The sequence below is a fragment of the Hibiscus syriacus genome, unplaced genomic scaffold, assembly GCF_006381635.1.
Source record: "Hibiscus syriacus cultivar Baekdansim isolate YM2019G1 unplaced genomic scaffold, ASM638163v2 tig00112285_pilon, whole genome shotgun sequence".
NCBI classification, from domain to species: Eukaryota; Viridiplantae; Streptophyta; class Magnoliopsida; order Malvales; family Malvaceae; genus Hibiscus; species Hibiscus syriacus.
Window position 1 is genome coordinate 1,489,235 of NW_024063293.1, and position 14,570 is coordinate 1,503,804.

A 14,570-nucleotide genomic window follows, 5' to 3' on the forward strand; every position below is an offset into this window, starting at 1 on the left:
GAACCATTTCAGGGGAGGAGGCAAGCAGAAAACACGAACAGAGGGGGGGAAAAGAAAAAATAGAGAGGAAGACTTCCCCTCTCTCTCGTTGGTTATTCTCTAAAAAAAAGGGACATTTTGTAATAGCTTTGTAACCGAGGCTCCCTCCAGATTTTCGAAATATATGCAATAAAAAAGGGGTTCGTTGGAATCTTTTCCTTTGTTTCATTTTCTTTTATGTGTATGTGCTTCAAGAATAAAAACAGTAGAGGGAAATGGAGAGAAGAATACATTTACCTTAAGAGTGACCCTCGCTGGAGAAGGTAGTAGCGTCTAAGGCCACGTCGTCGTTTATGGTGTCAGGTTTTAGTTTGATTTAGGGTATCGATTAGATTCCAAAGAATGAAAGGATGTTGTTGTGGGTTTGTTTTAGGAAGAGTGTTGGTCGTTTGGACAACCATGGGTGGTGGCCGAGAGGAAGACCATTGAGGAACGACGGTTGGCGTCATGGAGGGCTCGAGTTTGGCCGGCGATGGCTTGAGGTTCTTTGGATTCCGCGGTTGAAGTTAGAAAATGAAAGAAATGTGTTTAATGTTTTTCTGGTTTTCACGTTTCTGGAGTGTTAAAAGGAGGTGTCTTCATTTTATTTTTTTTGGCAAATCACGTGTTAGGTCCTTGATTTCTGGAAACTTCATGTTTTGTTCACTTATTTTAGGAGTTAATCATTTAATGTTCCCTTTAATTTTAGCACCCTTTTCGTTATGGTCACTAATTCGTGGTATAATCACCCCTAAGTCCCCATAGACTAGCCGTGTTTTCATATTATGGTCACTAGGTGCATTTGTTTTATTTTGAACTCTATATTTTACTTAGGTTTAATTTAGTCCTTAAATTGTCATGTTTCTTATTTGAATTTAATTACTGCTTTTTATATTTATTCTTTTTTAGTCACTGCTAGTGTTATGTTAATTCTTGTTTTAAGTTTTTTTTTTAATTTTAGCACTTAATTGGGATAATTATTGTTTTAGGCCTTAATGTTATTTCATGGTTTATCGGCATTACTCGTATTTTATTATTTAAAATTTCCGATTGTTACCTTAATTTTTGGTTTTACTATTTAGCTATTCAAATTAATGTTAATATTATTATATATTAAAGAAAATCCTATATATGAGTATTAAACATGTTAATAAAATAAGTTCATTTGAGTTTTCCATATGTGTATGTTTACTTATGTATATCATTTCGCCCTATGTGTATTATTGTTTCATGTATTCTTTGTATGGTAGGTAGTTTATTTACCTATGTTTTAATATGATATATTTACCAAGTATTATTATGTTTTCATGAACAAGTATATATATATATATATATATATATATATATATATGTAAATAAGATAAATGTTACTCATGTTAAATACATTATATTTTACTACGTGTATGTATATTTTGTTCATTAAATACATCTAAATTAATGTTTTAAAATACATACATACATACATATATATATATATATATATATATATATAATATATATATATATATATATATATATATTTCGTTGTTCTTTAGTGTCAATCTTTCAAGAACATGTATTCGGCGTGGAAAGTATCACTTGATCGAAGTGGTACAATCCGATACGACATTCGAACGAAATGAGACTTGAAATAAATCTATTTTATTTTATTAATTAAATATTTTATGTGAATAATTCAAGGTGTTTTTATTAATTTATTTTTATGCAATTATCAATATTCATTTTATATTATTTTATATTTGATTTGCGTTTTTTAATGAGGAAATTTTCTTTTACTATTAAGAAATAGAAGAGTTAGTTTTTCTGATGGAGGATTGTTAATCTCGATATTTCTTTTTAAGTTAAAGAATTTTTCATAATAATATAAATCATTCGAAGCAAATTAATTATATTTTAATAAATGGATCATATTTTAACTTGATATTCGATTTATGATTTCCACAACTACGATAGTGTATAAGCGATACAATACCAAATTTGGACGCTGTGGGGGTGTTAATCCTTCCCCACGCGTAATCGACTCCCGAACCCGTTTTAATCAAATCATTGGTAAAGGCAGACCAGTTTTTGTCTTAAAAATGATTTTTTTAAAATTATTTTTAAAAGACGTTTTTAGGTATTCGACTTACCTAACACAAAGGTCGATGGCAACTCTTTTTAATTTTATCCAAATCAATCCAAAATCATCAATTTTCCAAAATTAAAAACCGTAACTATTTTTAAAACAATATTTAATTGTTACACCTAAAAACAGTTATGACAAATAATATAAAATATTTAAATGTTTATTATAAAATAGTTTATAATTATTAAAATTTATACTATTCTATCAATTTAACAAAAAAGGGAAAGGAAAGACAAATGGGTGGGCAGATTGTGACACCTTAAAACTTCCCCGACAGCCACCTGTCCCTACGCCCTAAAAAAGTTGAGCCCCCAATGTCTGTGATCCGACGGCTCCCATCTGCTCATAGTTTGTTTACGACCGCGATAAGATAAATAAAACCAGAAACATCATTAATTTAACGGTAAAGTATATAAATGGTCACTAAACTTTCCATATGCTTGCATTTAGGTCTCTTAACTTTTAAAACTTGCAATACAGTCACCAATCATTTAGTTCGTTTGTAATACGGTCCCTGACGTAATGGTCGTTTCACTGCCGTTAGGATAAATTATATAAATGGTCACTGAAATTTTTAGATGCTTGCATTTAGGTCCCCAACTTTTAAAACTTACAACACAATCATCAATTACATTCTAAACCTCAAATTCTAAAATGTTTCAATTACATTCTAAACCTCAAATTCCAAAAATACTTCAATTACATGCCCAACCCCAAATTCATATTCAATTCTCAAAATCAACCATAACAAATTGAACTTTAAGCATCAACCCTAAACCCTCAAATTATAACACTAAATGCTAAATTTCCCCACCAATTAACCCAACATAATCAACAACATTTAGTTTATTTTGGTCCATAACAATAAGTGATTATGTTGGGTTTAGGATTTAAAAGTTAGATTTAACCAACTACAAGTGAACAATACTCAATTAGATTCGAAAAAATTATTTTTCGACTTGAATTGATACAAATTGACTTTGAGTTGTAATTTCATAAACTCAACTTAAAAAAAATTCAACTTAAAATCAAGTTGTAAAATACAACTCGATTGTCTAAATTTTTTTACTAATTAGTGTATTAATTTTTAGGTTTGAGTCAAGTCCCTTGACTCTGTATGATATATGTATATCACATATGGAAAAATATGAAGAAATATAAGTATTGTATATGGTTAAAAACTATTTAAATTAGAATCAAATAATATTATAGTATTATAAGTATTTATAATTAAATTTAAACAGAAACTCGAAAATTCAATTCAATTCAACTTGATTTAAATTTTATAAACTTAAATCGAAAAAATTTCGAGTCAACTATTTTACAAACTGAACTGAATTATAATCAAATAATATTAAAATATGATAAATATTTATAATTAAATTTAAACAAAAATTCGACTTGATTAAATTTTATAAAAACAAATCGAAAAAATTTCGAGTCAACTATTTTATAAATTGAATTGAGTATTTAGGTCCAACATAACCCTAAATCCAACATAATCACTTATTGTTCACTTATAGTTGGTTAATTTTTTTTCGAAACGATTATGTTTTAAAGGTTTAGGATTGCTTCTTCAAGTTCAGTTTGTTATGGCAGATTTTGAGGATGGATTATGAATTTGGGGTTGGGCATATAATTGAAGTATTTTTGGAATTTGAAATTTAGAATATAATTGAAGCATTTTGGATTTTGGGGTTTAGAATATAATTGATGACTATATTGCAAGTTTTAAAAGTTGGGGGACCTAAATGTAATTTTCTGAAAAGTTTAGTGACCATTTATATAATTTAGCCTAACGGCAGTGAAACGGCCATTATGTCGGGGACCATATTGCAAACGAACTAAATGTTTGGTGATGTATTGCAAGTTCTAAAAGTTGGGGGACCTAAATGCAAGCATCTAAAAAGTTAAGTGACCATTTAATACTTTACCCTTATATTTTAATTAAATGTTTCTTTATATGGCAGATGATTCCGATATTCCAATGGAATTTTACGAGGAAGGGGTAAAATAACAAACAATTCCCTATTCCAATCCTTATTATTCAACAATCACGTATGACCAAATGTCTTCGGCATGCCCCGAACTGCAAGTTTATTAACACCGCATCTGATGCATTCCTCCAAGCTTTTACCATGTGCTAACCTCTCTTTTCCTTCCCCGAATTGTTATTATTACTATGTTTGGTCGTCTTTGACTCGTAATGCAATTGACCCCCTAAATATCATAAATTTCAATGCATTTTTCATGAACAAAAATAATTTTATAGAAGGGGAAAAATTAAATAAAATAAATTATTTGAAATTAATAATTAAACATAAATTTACTTGGCAAAAAACAAATACATATATTTTAATAAAATGATAAAAGCCAGCTGTTAAAAACCCTAAAATCTATCGGGCTCTAACCCCAATCCAAATTTGGTTGGGATTACTTGCTTAAGGAGCCCATCTCACACTTGCAAGAATTGTAGAAGAGTTGAGTACATGACACGCCAAGGGTCTTTTGGTCTTGGAAAATATAAAACAACAATGAACAACAGGACAAAATCGGAATCGCATAAATTATCAAAATACCAATATTACCCTTAAACGCTTCCTGGTCCCCGCTTCTATAAGTACACCCAACGCTCGCATCTTCTTCTTCTTCATTGCACTCTCTTTTTTGTTTCCGACTTTCCTTTTGTCGTTTTCTGTTTCCTAGGTTTTTGGCGTCTCTGCGAAAGCCTTTTTGTTTTAGCTTCACTAATGGCACAGGAGGAGGTTCAGAACGGAGGAGTAGAGGAGGTAGCTGTGGTGACTTTCACGGCGGTGAAACCTCAGCTGATGGTGGAGGCACCCAAGGCAGCTGATGCGGTGCAGTTCTACAAGTTCGCGTTCGGCGCTGTCGAGGTTGACCGTACTGTGCACCCTAAGCGCAAGGCCGAGCAGGAGCTCCCTCACATCCTCTCCGCTCAGCTTGAGTTAGCTGGCTCCACCATTCTGGTTTCTGACACCGCTGAAAGCTCTGCTATGTAAGCTCCTTTCTACCTCCCCTCTCTATTCTGTAGTTTTTAATTGTTTTTCATTTGTACGCTTTCTTTTACTGTTAATCTTCGGTTATTTCCCCTTGTGACCATTTACCTTCACCCATCGTTGAGTAATAAACTCTTTTTTAGGTTTCGTTTATGCCTGTTTAGACCGTGTTCTTGTTTGGTAGGAAACATATATTCCGCATTTTCTCATATTTTTGGTTTGTTATTTTGCACTCGGCTCCTGGTTTTGCGGTGCTTTTGTTAGAGCTCCCGGTTATTAGATCTGTAATTTATTTTATCGTTACGTGATATTTTGTTTTTTTTCCTGCCTTTAATCTCCATTTTTGATATTTTCTGCTTGCTGTTTGGCTCCAAATGTTTTTTAATGTCTAAAACAATTTTCACGAGGATTATAAAAATGTTTAAACATTATTGAAACTGTTTTCTAGCGTGACTTTTGCAACAGTTTAGTTCAATCGCAATGTTTACCGTTTGGTCTGTTGCACTTTATGGTGTCGTAACTCGTTTGTTTTCATTTATGCAGGTTGAAAACCGAGGGGACAGGATGTGTGCTCTGTCTCGAGACTGAGGACGTAGAAGCTGCTATCGCTAAGGCTGTGAGCGCTGGAGCTGTTGCGGAGGGTGAGATAACTGAGGGCGACGGCGCGTACTGCGGCGGTCGCGTGGGCAAGGTGAAGGATCCGTATGGTTACGTTTGGCTTATCTGCTCCCCTGCCAAGAAGTGCGCAGATGTGGAGGCGTAGATGCCGTTTGATCTTTTGATTTATATTATCAGCTTTAACTTTTCTGTGATGTCAGTAAAAAATGGTTTCTAGCCGGTAGGATTAGGTTATCGATAGCGAGACCTTTGGTATTGACTATTTTGAGACTGTTCTTCATGAACCTCCAGCTGTCAGTTGCTCTAAAATGAATTTCATCGGCGCTGCTAATCTCTTTATTTAAAATTGTTATTTGTTAGCAGTGGCAGAGGAATATTTGAACCTCGCTTCTTGTTAAGACCCATCAAGCTGATGTGGTTAAGCATTTGCTCTGGTGGTTTATCGTCGGTTCCTGTCTGGGTCAACGAGATTGGTACCATTTAGTTATCTTTTTCTTTTGTGTGATAATTTAAATTAATTATGGTTTGTGCGATATATAGTGGTAACAAAGTGGGTTTCTGAAATTATAAAAAAGTATTGTACGTGGGAGGGAATAAAGTAGTAACTTTGACACTTAACAGGGAAACGAATAAGATTCGGGCACGCGTCCTTGTAGTATAAATAGTGACAAATGGATATGAGGGTAGCCTGTTGTGGTCCCAAAGGACGGGAGGAATAGGTGGGGTTCTCCTGTTTATTTTATTTTGATAATTATTTTCTTTTTGTTAATTTGTTATGCATGCAACTTTGTTTCCATTGAAATTCGAAAAACAATTAAAAAGTAACTTGGAATATATAATACTCAGCATTGAATTAAGAGCAGAGAGTGTTGTAAGCCGTTAGGTTATTAAATTTCAAATAAACGTAAAATGAATCGAGTGAGTGGTTGCTTATTGTTGAATGTTAATTACAGTGAGATGAGAAGTGGTTACTGAAATGTTGTGGGCGTGTGCGTATGAAACTGAAAAAGAGACCTTGAACTCGGCCTGATCTGTGTAATGGAAAGTTCGTCTATTTGTGTGTGTGTGAGAGAGACAAGTTTCAGTTTTGTGATGCTTTTGGACTAAGTGGGTGGGCCGAGGTTAACACCTCGCTTTCCCCAAATCACATCATTCAACTTGGCCCTCTTTCTTTCCCTTTTTTTTAGAGAAAAATAAAATAAAATGAGTGTATTTCGTATTAATTAAGGTATTTGAATATCTACACTGCGGCTGCAGGTAGGTGAATTGAAGTGGATTTTTACTAGGATCTCAGCTGCAAATAACCATCTTCGTCCTATATCTGACACTAACATTAAAGGTATATAGATGTAAGTTACCATACGAGGTCGAGGAGAGGAATTTTTAGATCTATTTTTCTATAACCTCTCTCTATTGCTCATCTTTTTCAACTCATCTGATTTTTCGTTCCTCTTCATAAACCCACCACTTAGATCTTCATCTAAACTAAACGGAAATAAAAAAAAAACCATCAAAATTTCGTTTTCTCCATCAACAAAAGCAACATGCAAATCATTTTGAACTTTAAAGGGATGAAAACATATTTAAACGGTCATAATGTTAGATAAAATTAACTTGAACGATTATAGATTTTTAACATGAATATAAGATTTTAATATTGAGAAAAGATGAACATATGTTTTGAATCGAAGTTGTTGAACAAATGAAAGTGAGGGAATTTGGAAGGGATGAGACGAGTCAATTTCTTTTGTCGTTTCAATTTTGACCTAAAAAATAAAATTGTTTGTATGATCTTGATTTGTCTTAATATTTAGGATTAATTTAGGAGTTAATCCCATTACATATATTTAAATTATGACTTTTATTTTAAATTAATCTCTAAACTTTTAGATATATTCTAATTTCATCCTAAAACTATGACCTTCATTCTAAATTGGTCTCCAAACTTTTTGAAAATTTTAGTTTCCTCCCAATATATACGTTTATAATAAGCACATCCTTTGTCGATGAAATCGTTAGACCAAGTTATATTATGGGTAAACTGCACAAACAGTCACTAAAGTTTGAGAAATTTTTGTTTTCCCTATTAAAGTTTCAAAAGTAACAAATGGGTCAATAACGTTATTGATTTATAACAAATCAGTTACTCTCTGTTAATTGTCATTAATGCAGTAACGAAATAATGACGTGATGCGTTAAATGAGCTGACTCAACATGTTTGTAATACTCCAAACATTGGGTCAGTGACTGAAGTGTAAAAATTTAATATTTGGTGGTTTAATTTTAATAAATTGAAAAGTTCAAGGACTAATTTTGGAAATTTTGTTTAGGACTTGATATCAAAGATGAAAGAGTGGAAGGGCATTATGGTCTTTTAATAGGATATGAATTTAATATTGTTTTATAAGTTATTAAGGCATGTGGGGAATTAAGGTTAAAAGAAAAGAATTGTCTGGAAGCCTGATTATCTTCTCTTCTCATTTCTTACCCGTAAACCCCATTGTCAAGGTAAATTATATTTCAAGTTGGTTGTTTCTTTAAATTTTGGGTTGGTTTTGAAGCCTTGAGTAGTATAGAAACTTGAAGAAGCTTTAATATGAATAGAAACTAAGAGATTGGTGAATTAATGATGAATTAGTAAAATGGGTTTTTTTAAGGGATTTGATGATATGATTTAATATTTGGATTTCTAATGATAAATTTGACTTGTCAAGGGTCTAATTAAGAAGTTAGAAGTATTAGAAAGGATTAAGAACATGTTTGAATATTTGGTGTGATTTTAGTTCTAAGTGTTCTAAGGAGAAATTTAGGTGTTATAGAGGAATTATGGAGGTAAGTTAGCTAGGATAAGTGATAATAAGTTTGAGGGTATGAATGGGGCTACAAGCTTAAGATTTAGGTGAAGAGTGGGAAAATTTCGAAGTAAAAAAGGTTAAATCGGGGTTTGGGTATCGATACTGGAGGAACAATACTGATACTATAGGGTTAAATTGAAAAAAAGGTTTTAAACGGATGAACAATAGCGATATTGATTGAAGTAGTATCGATACTGAAGTGTGTATCGATACCCAAAGGTAAGGTATCGATATTGTAAGTAGAGATGAAATTTCAGAATGCTAAAATGGTATCGATACCGAAGTGGGTATCAGTACCCTAGAAGAGAAGTATCAGTACTGTAGGAGGGGTGCCAATAGTATTCAACCTGAAATGTTGAATTAGGTGTTTCATTTCGTTTTTGTAAGTGCAATTTGGTTATTCGTTAATGGAAAGTTGGTATTGATCTTAGACATATTGTTGTGTAGATTGGAAACGACATCATACTGATCAAAACGATATAGCAAAGAGACTGAACGAAAGTTAAAAAGGATTTCGTTTAGAACTTACGTGAGGCAAAGGTAAGTGCAACTCATTTGTTTTATATTAGATTTGAGAGCGGCTTGCGATAAGCCAACCTTAGAGTTTTCGATCGAAAACCATTTTATTTCTTTTACGCAGTATTTTTTATATAATGCTTTATTCAAATTATATTTCTAAAACTATGTTTTTATTGTTATATGTACATGAATGTGAACATGTGATATGTGAATATACTTATACGAAAATATTCTACGTGAAAGTACCCTATGAGAATGTATACTATGAGAATAAGACACTTTGAATAATGAAATGAGACATAATTATATGGTCAAAGCCCAAGGTATATGCATGAGAATTAGAGGTATAGTTGGCATGCCAAGAATCGAGGGTTCTATGTGGTCCTTCAGGGACAAATATGTGGCATTTCGATGCAAATTATGTGAGCAGTGGTGACTGCATTAGTGCATAACCTCAATGTACTCAAATACCTAAAGTTCTCAATAGTATGCATTGGGCTATTTAAAACAAAGTGATATAAACCGAATAATGTATAAAAGAATACATTCTTGTCATGAATTGTAAATTGAATTCCTTATGAAATGTTTTCTATGATATGAGTAAGAAAAGATTTTACAATGTTTTATTATACTCGTACTTGCCTCACTAAGTCAACTACTTAGTGTGTGATTGTTTTGCACGTAGGTTCAAAGAAATCTGAAGGAAAAAGCTAGGAGAGGACAACATATTCTCGAAGGGTATCAGATAAGAACAATTTGAATATAGATTTCTTATTTTGTAATTATGTTGGCATGTATTATAACGTTTTAAATTGAAATGTTTTGATCCGTTTTATAATCATACTATTTATATCTATGTAAATTTTAAAGTGTTTATATCCAACGTGAGTTTGAATTTTCAATGATAAATGTGATTTAAGGGTTTCACCACAGGAATATAAATAAACGTTAAAATTTTTCAACAAGTTTTCAACATGACAATGTTTTAAAAAGTTAATGTGGCACTTCAAATTCGTATCCGGTCGGATACGGGTTGAGGGTGTTACAACGTTTGACTCTTCTTTCTTCTTCTGTTTTTTCTTCTGCTTCTGCTTTTTCTTCTGCTTCTGCTTTTGCTTCTGCTTTATTTCTGGTGATAAAGATGATATTCACTGTTCACTAGCTCGTGAATTTGATAACTATGAAACCTTAGATAAATTATTTCATTTCATGGAACGATGTAGGTTATTTTTCTATCTAGTAAGGCGTGATCCTTAATAGTCAGTGCTCTTGTATATTTTCTGCACTTCCTCAACTTCTCTATTTACTACCATTGTAGTTGAAAATGGGTTTATGGTGGCTGTTGTTCGAGTGTGGGAACTATACACAGTAAATGTATGAATTTTAAGAGATGTATTCTCCTTAGCGGAAGAGATATCAATATCTACATACTATTGAACGCCTTCAAATTATTTACGAATATGAGAATTAGTGAAAGAATTAATTTACTTATATCTTTCTTTCTTTCTATTTGTTTGTGCTTCCTCAATAACTTTTAGCTTGCTCAATTTCTGTGTGCGCATGATGGCTTTTTCCATACTTTTGGGAATGGATCAAAATGTTTTTTTCAACAAATATGACGACATACTGAACATCGAATTTATGTAATGGTTTCTAACTAAGGAACTAAATTTATTAATTGAAAGAAACTTATTGCAAGTTTTGATATGTATAGGTTTTGCAGATGTATAGTTCTTTGAGAACCGCTTTCTCACTTGCTAGTTGCTATATGTGGTGCATTAGTGATCATGTTGGAAATCTATCTCATAGACAAGTTCCCTTTGATTTAAATGCAGCGGATATGCATCTGAGATGCGCAAGAAAGACTGGAAGAAAAGTTGCCATTTGCATTAGAGGTGATGGGAACATTTTGAAAGAACAAATTTGTAAGCTTACTCCTTTACTTGTTTCGAAGTCCAGATGGTGGAGTTGTCAGAACCGTCTGCAGAAAACTAGGACCGTAGGCGGTATAAATGAAGAAAGAACTGTTACTAATAACCGTAGAAAATTGAAATTCTTTGGCTCTTGTTCCCATGTGTCATCTCGTGGTCAAGTTTTGATGTGTTCATCATATTTGCAATAGACGGAAAAGATTTATGCTGACTGAAAATCTGGTGTTGTTGCTTGTATGAATGTTAATAGTGAAGAAGAAGAGTCAAACGTGAAGAGTCAAACATGCTGAGTCAGCTCATTTAACAACAATAACGGTTGTTAACGGTGAGTGACCGATTTGTTATAAACCAATAACGTTAGTGATTAATTTGTTACTTTTGAAACTTCAGTGGAGAAAATGAAAACTCACTCAACTTTAGTGACCATTTGTGTAGTTAACCTTATATTATTATATGTTTGAGAAAAAAACAAAATTTAGTTTAAACTATGTTTGAAACTAATTACATATCTGGAAGATTTTGGGGATGAAATTGAAATATTCAAAAGTTTAGGAATCAATTTAGAATGAAGATTATAATATGTTGATGAAATTGAAATATTCAAAAGTTTAAGGACTGATTTAGAATGAAATGCATAACCTATGAATGGAATTAGAATATTCAAAAATTTAAGGATCAACTTAATTTGAAGATCATAGTTTAAGGACATATGATGCAAATAGCTCAACATTTTAGTGATGTTCCCATGTCCATAACTCATTTCGAATTTCAAGTAAAAATTCACTTCCGACCTCAGTCAACACTAATGTTTTTTATTCAAAAGTTATATAGATAATTGAGAAAATATAGGATGTTATAATAATTATCTCTCTATATAAGTCAATGTTACAATTATCTTTACAATATAAACAAAACATTATACTAATTATGTCGGTGAAATTTGTTTGTGTCTTAAATTTGATTTGTCTCAATCTCAATTCTTCTATCTCGTAAATCTTATCTTGACTTTCATTGAACACATTTTTTAAGAAAATGGCCCTATAGGATTGTCTAGTTGGAATCAACTGATTCAGATATTTTCACCACCCTTAATAGGCATTGATGATAGGATCAGTTGAATTCAAATTTTGTTTATGAATTAAGTTGATAGAATATTAAAATTTTGAGTGATTTTTTTAAACTAAAATGAAGTTTAAAACTTAAGGGTTAAATTTAATATTGTGTCGATGCTATTACTATCACATCATCTATTATTAAACTTTTAATGACATCGAAACAAATTTATTAATATTAGTGATCATTTTATAACTTTTCATAGTTAGTGGAGAGAACAATAAACGCTTTGGTGGACCGAATCATCCGAAGTGCATACAATGACAAGTCAGTTAAACCAAAAGGCATCATTTGCATCCATTCATACAAACTTTGATAAACCAAATAGTAATTAATACACATTTTTAGAATACTTGCGAACTTAAAATTCACACGTACACAAAAAGAACATGGAATCCGGTTCATGGTTCATGTTCCTCCCAGGAAACCTTAATTAGCAATCAGGGGGCATATGCACTTTGGCGGTAAACCCATGGCGAGTGCCGGGTCGATCCCAAGTGAAGGCAGCCAAAACGAATCCTTATAAGAGCACAAGCAGGTGAGGTTAGCCCCTTTGAGAGCCTCGCAACACACAGGCGTCGGATCAACCGGATTCGGTTGTGTCACTGATGGCTTGCACGCCTCGATACCGTCATCGTCCATGTCACACAATCTTATTGCCCTTGACCCCTCCACCATTAAAGCCGCCATCATCATCATTAAAACAACTGCTTTCCCTGTCTCCATGGCAATTAGCAGTCTTCTAAACAGTGGTGATCGGTGAACTTGTGTGTTGCAAAAAATAATTCGGTGGGAGCTTTCTATAAGGTGAGGAATTTGCCGGGAGTTTTGGACCCGTGACTTTGGTGGATTGGCCATTGGTTTTGTTTGAGATGCTTCTTTAGAGATCTATTTCTATAACCCCAACACAGAATCCGAAAGATAATCTGTCACTCATGGATGTCGATATAATTTCAATGATAATGTATAGTATAAAATTATATGTTATCAATCTGTCAATTATTAATTTATAATATTTTAATAGTTTTCAATTGAATTGCCCATGAATTATTTTCATATCAAACTAAATTAGTGAGAAGGTGATTGTAGAAATACCTCAAAATGGGATGTTTTAAATAAAAGATAATAGAATTGAAAATAAATAAAATTTTAAACGGATAATCTTGAATTTAAATTTTGTAATTAACTTGTTTTAAAAAGAAACTATATATCACTTTCGTCTAATGGTCAACCCTACCGCTTTTCCCACTTTTCCGTCTGGATCGGAGGCACCAAACAACCAGGGAGGCCGGCTGCCAGATGACGTTATTTTTTTGGAGCCACCGTCGCCACTGGAAAGACCCGGCTTCCATTTTGCTGACGTTGACCAGAGATGTATAAAGAAAGTCCGAATTGTGTGAACCAGTCTGAGATCGAGATCTCTCAAGGAGAGCAGCCTGATGAGTGCCATGATACTGTCATGGAGAAATCACTAATGGATGAACGTACCAACCCCGATCAAGAAATTGAAGGAATTCATGATGCGTCCACCAATGTGGAATTGGCTAAAAAAGAAAATATGGTAGAAGGAAACCCTAATAGTTTAGAGAAGAAACATATTTCCCCCCCGACAGGAAATCCTGATACAGTGGTGAACGTGAATACCAAACCATCTTTCAGTGACATGGTTAAAGGTCTCAGCGTCGACAACAAGGAGAATAGTTTCATCAATGAACTAGATGTTGAAGTCCAACATGAAGATGTTTTCTTGGGCACTGATGGTCCCTTCCCTGCGATTAAATTCTCAAATAAAGTACATGAAGCTATTGATGCAAAGTTGGCCAATTCAGTTATCATTCGTTTGTTGGGGAAGACGATTGGATATAAAGTACTATTAAATTGAATTAACCTACTTTGGAGCCCCATAGGAGAAATCAACCTGATCAATCTCGATAATGAGTTTTGCTCTTGAAGAAGATTTCTTCCATGTATTATCAGGAGGTCCATGAGTGATATATGGAAGCTATCTTACCGTTCAGCCTTGGAGCAGAAACTTCTCTACGGTAACTGATCATCCAACAAAGGTAATGATATGGGTTCGTCTTCCAGGATTACCATATCCATACTATACGAAAAGTATTTTTCGTCATATTGCTGCTGTAATTGACAGGGCTGCTAGGATAGACTATAATACGGAGGATGGATTGGAAAGCGTCGTTGATCTAGATAAACCGCTGGTTTTGGCAATCATGATAGAAGGTATAAAACAACCTACTGAATATGAGGGATTAGTGGATTACCGGCCATCTGCTATGCCTGTGGAAAGTATGGACATGTAGTTGAACAGTGTGGGAAGACTCCAAATGTGCCTGCTAAAGAAACAAACGTTGATAAT

At 33.2% G+C, this 14,570-nt stretch overlaps 1 protein-coding gene and 1 pseudogene across 1 annotated transcript; one reads left to right on the forward strand and one right to left on the reverse strand.

The window, feature by feature from the left end:
• The first annotated feature begins 4,749 nt into the window (after nucleotides 1-4,749).
• On the forward strand, nucleotides 4,750-5,978 carry LOC120177204 (uncharacterized protein At5g48480-like). The gene is made up of 2 exons (XM_039183425.1): nucleotides 4,750-5,159; nucleotides 5,704-5,978. Exons 1-2 carry the CDS (start codon nucleotides 4,894-4,896, stop codon nucleotides 5,921-5,923), a joined length of 486 nt encoding a protein of 161 aa, XP_039039356.1. The 5' UTR covers nucleotides 4,750-4,893; the 3' UTR covers nucleotides 5,924-5,978.
• A 6,651-nt stretch (nucleotides 5,979-12,629) lies between these two features.
• On the reverse strand, nucleotides 12,630-12,926 carry LOC120177205 (annotated as a pseudogene).
• Nucleotides 12,927-14,570: the final 1,644 nt, after the last annotated feature.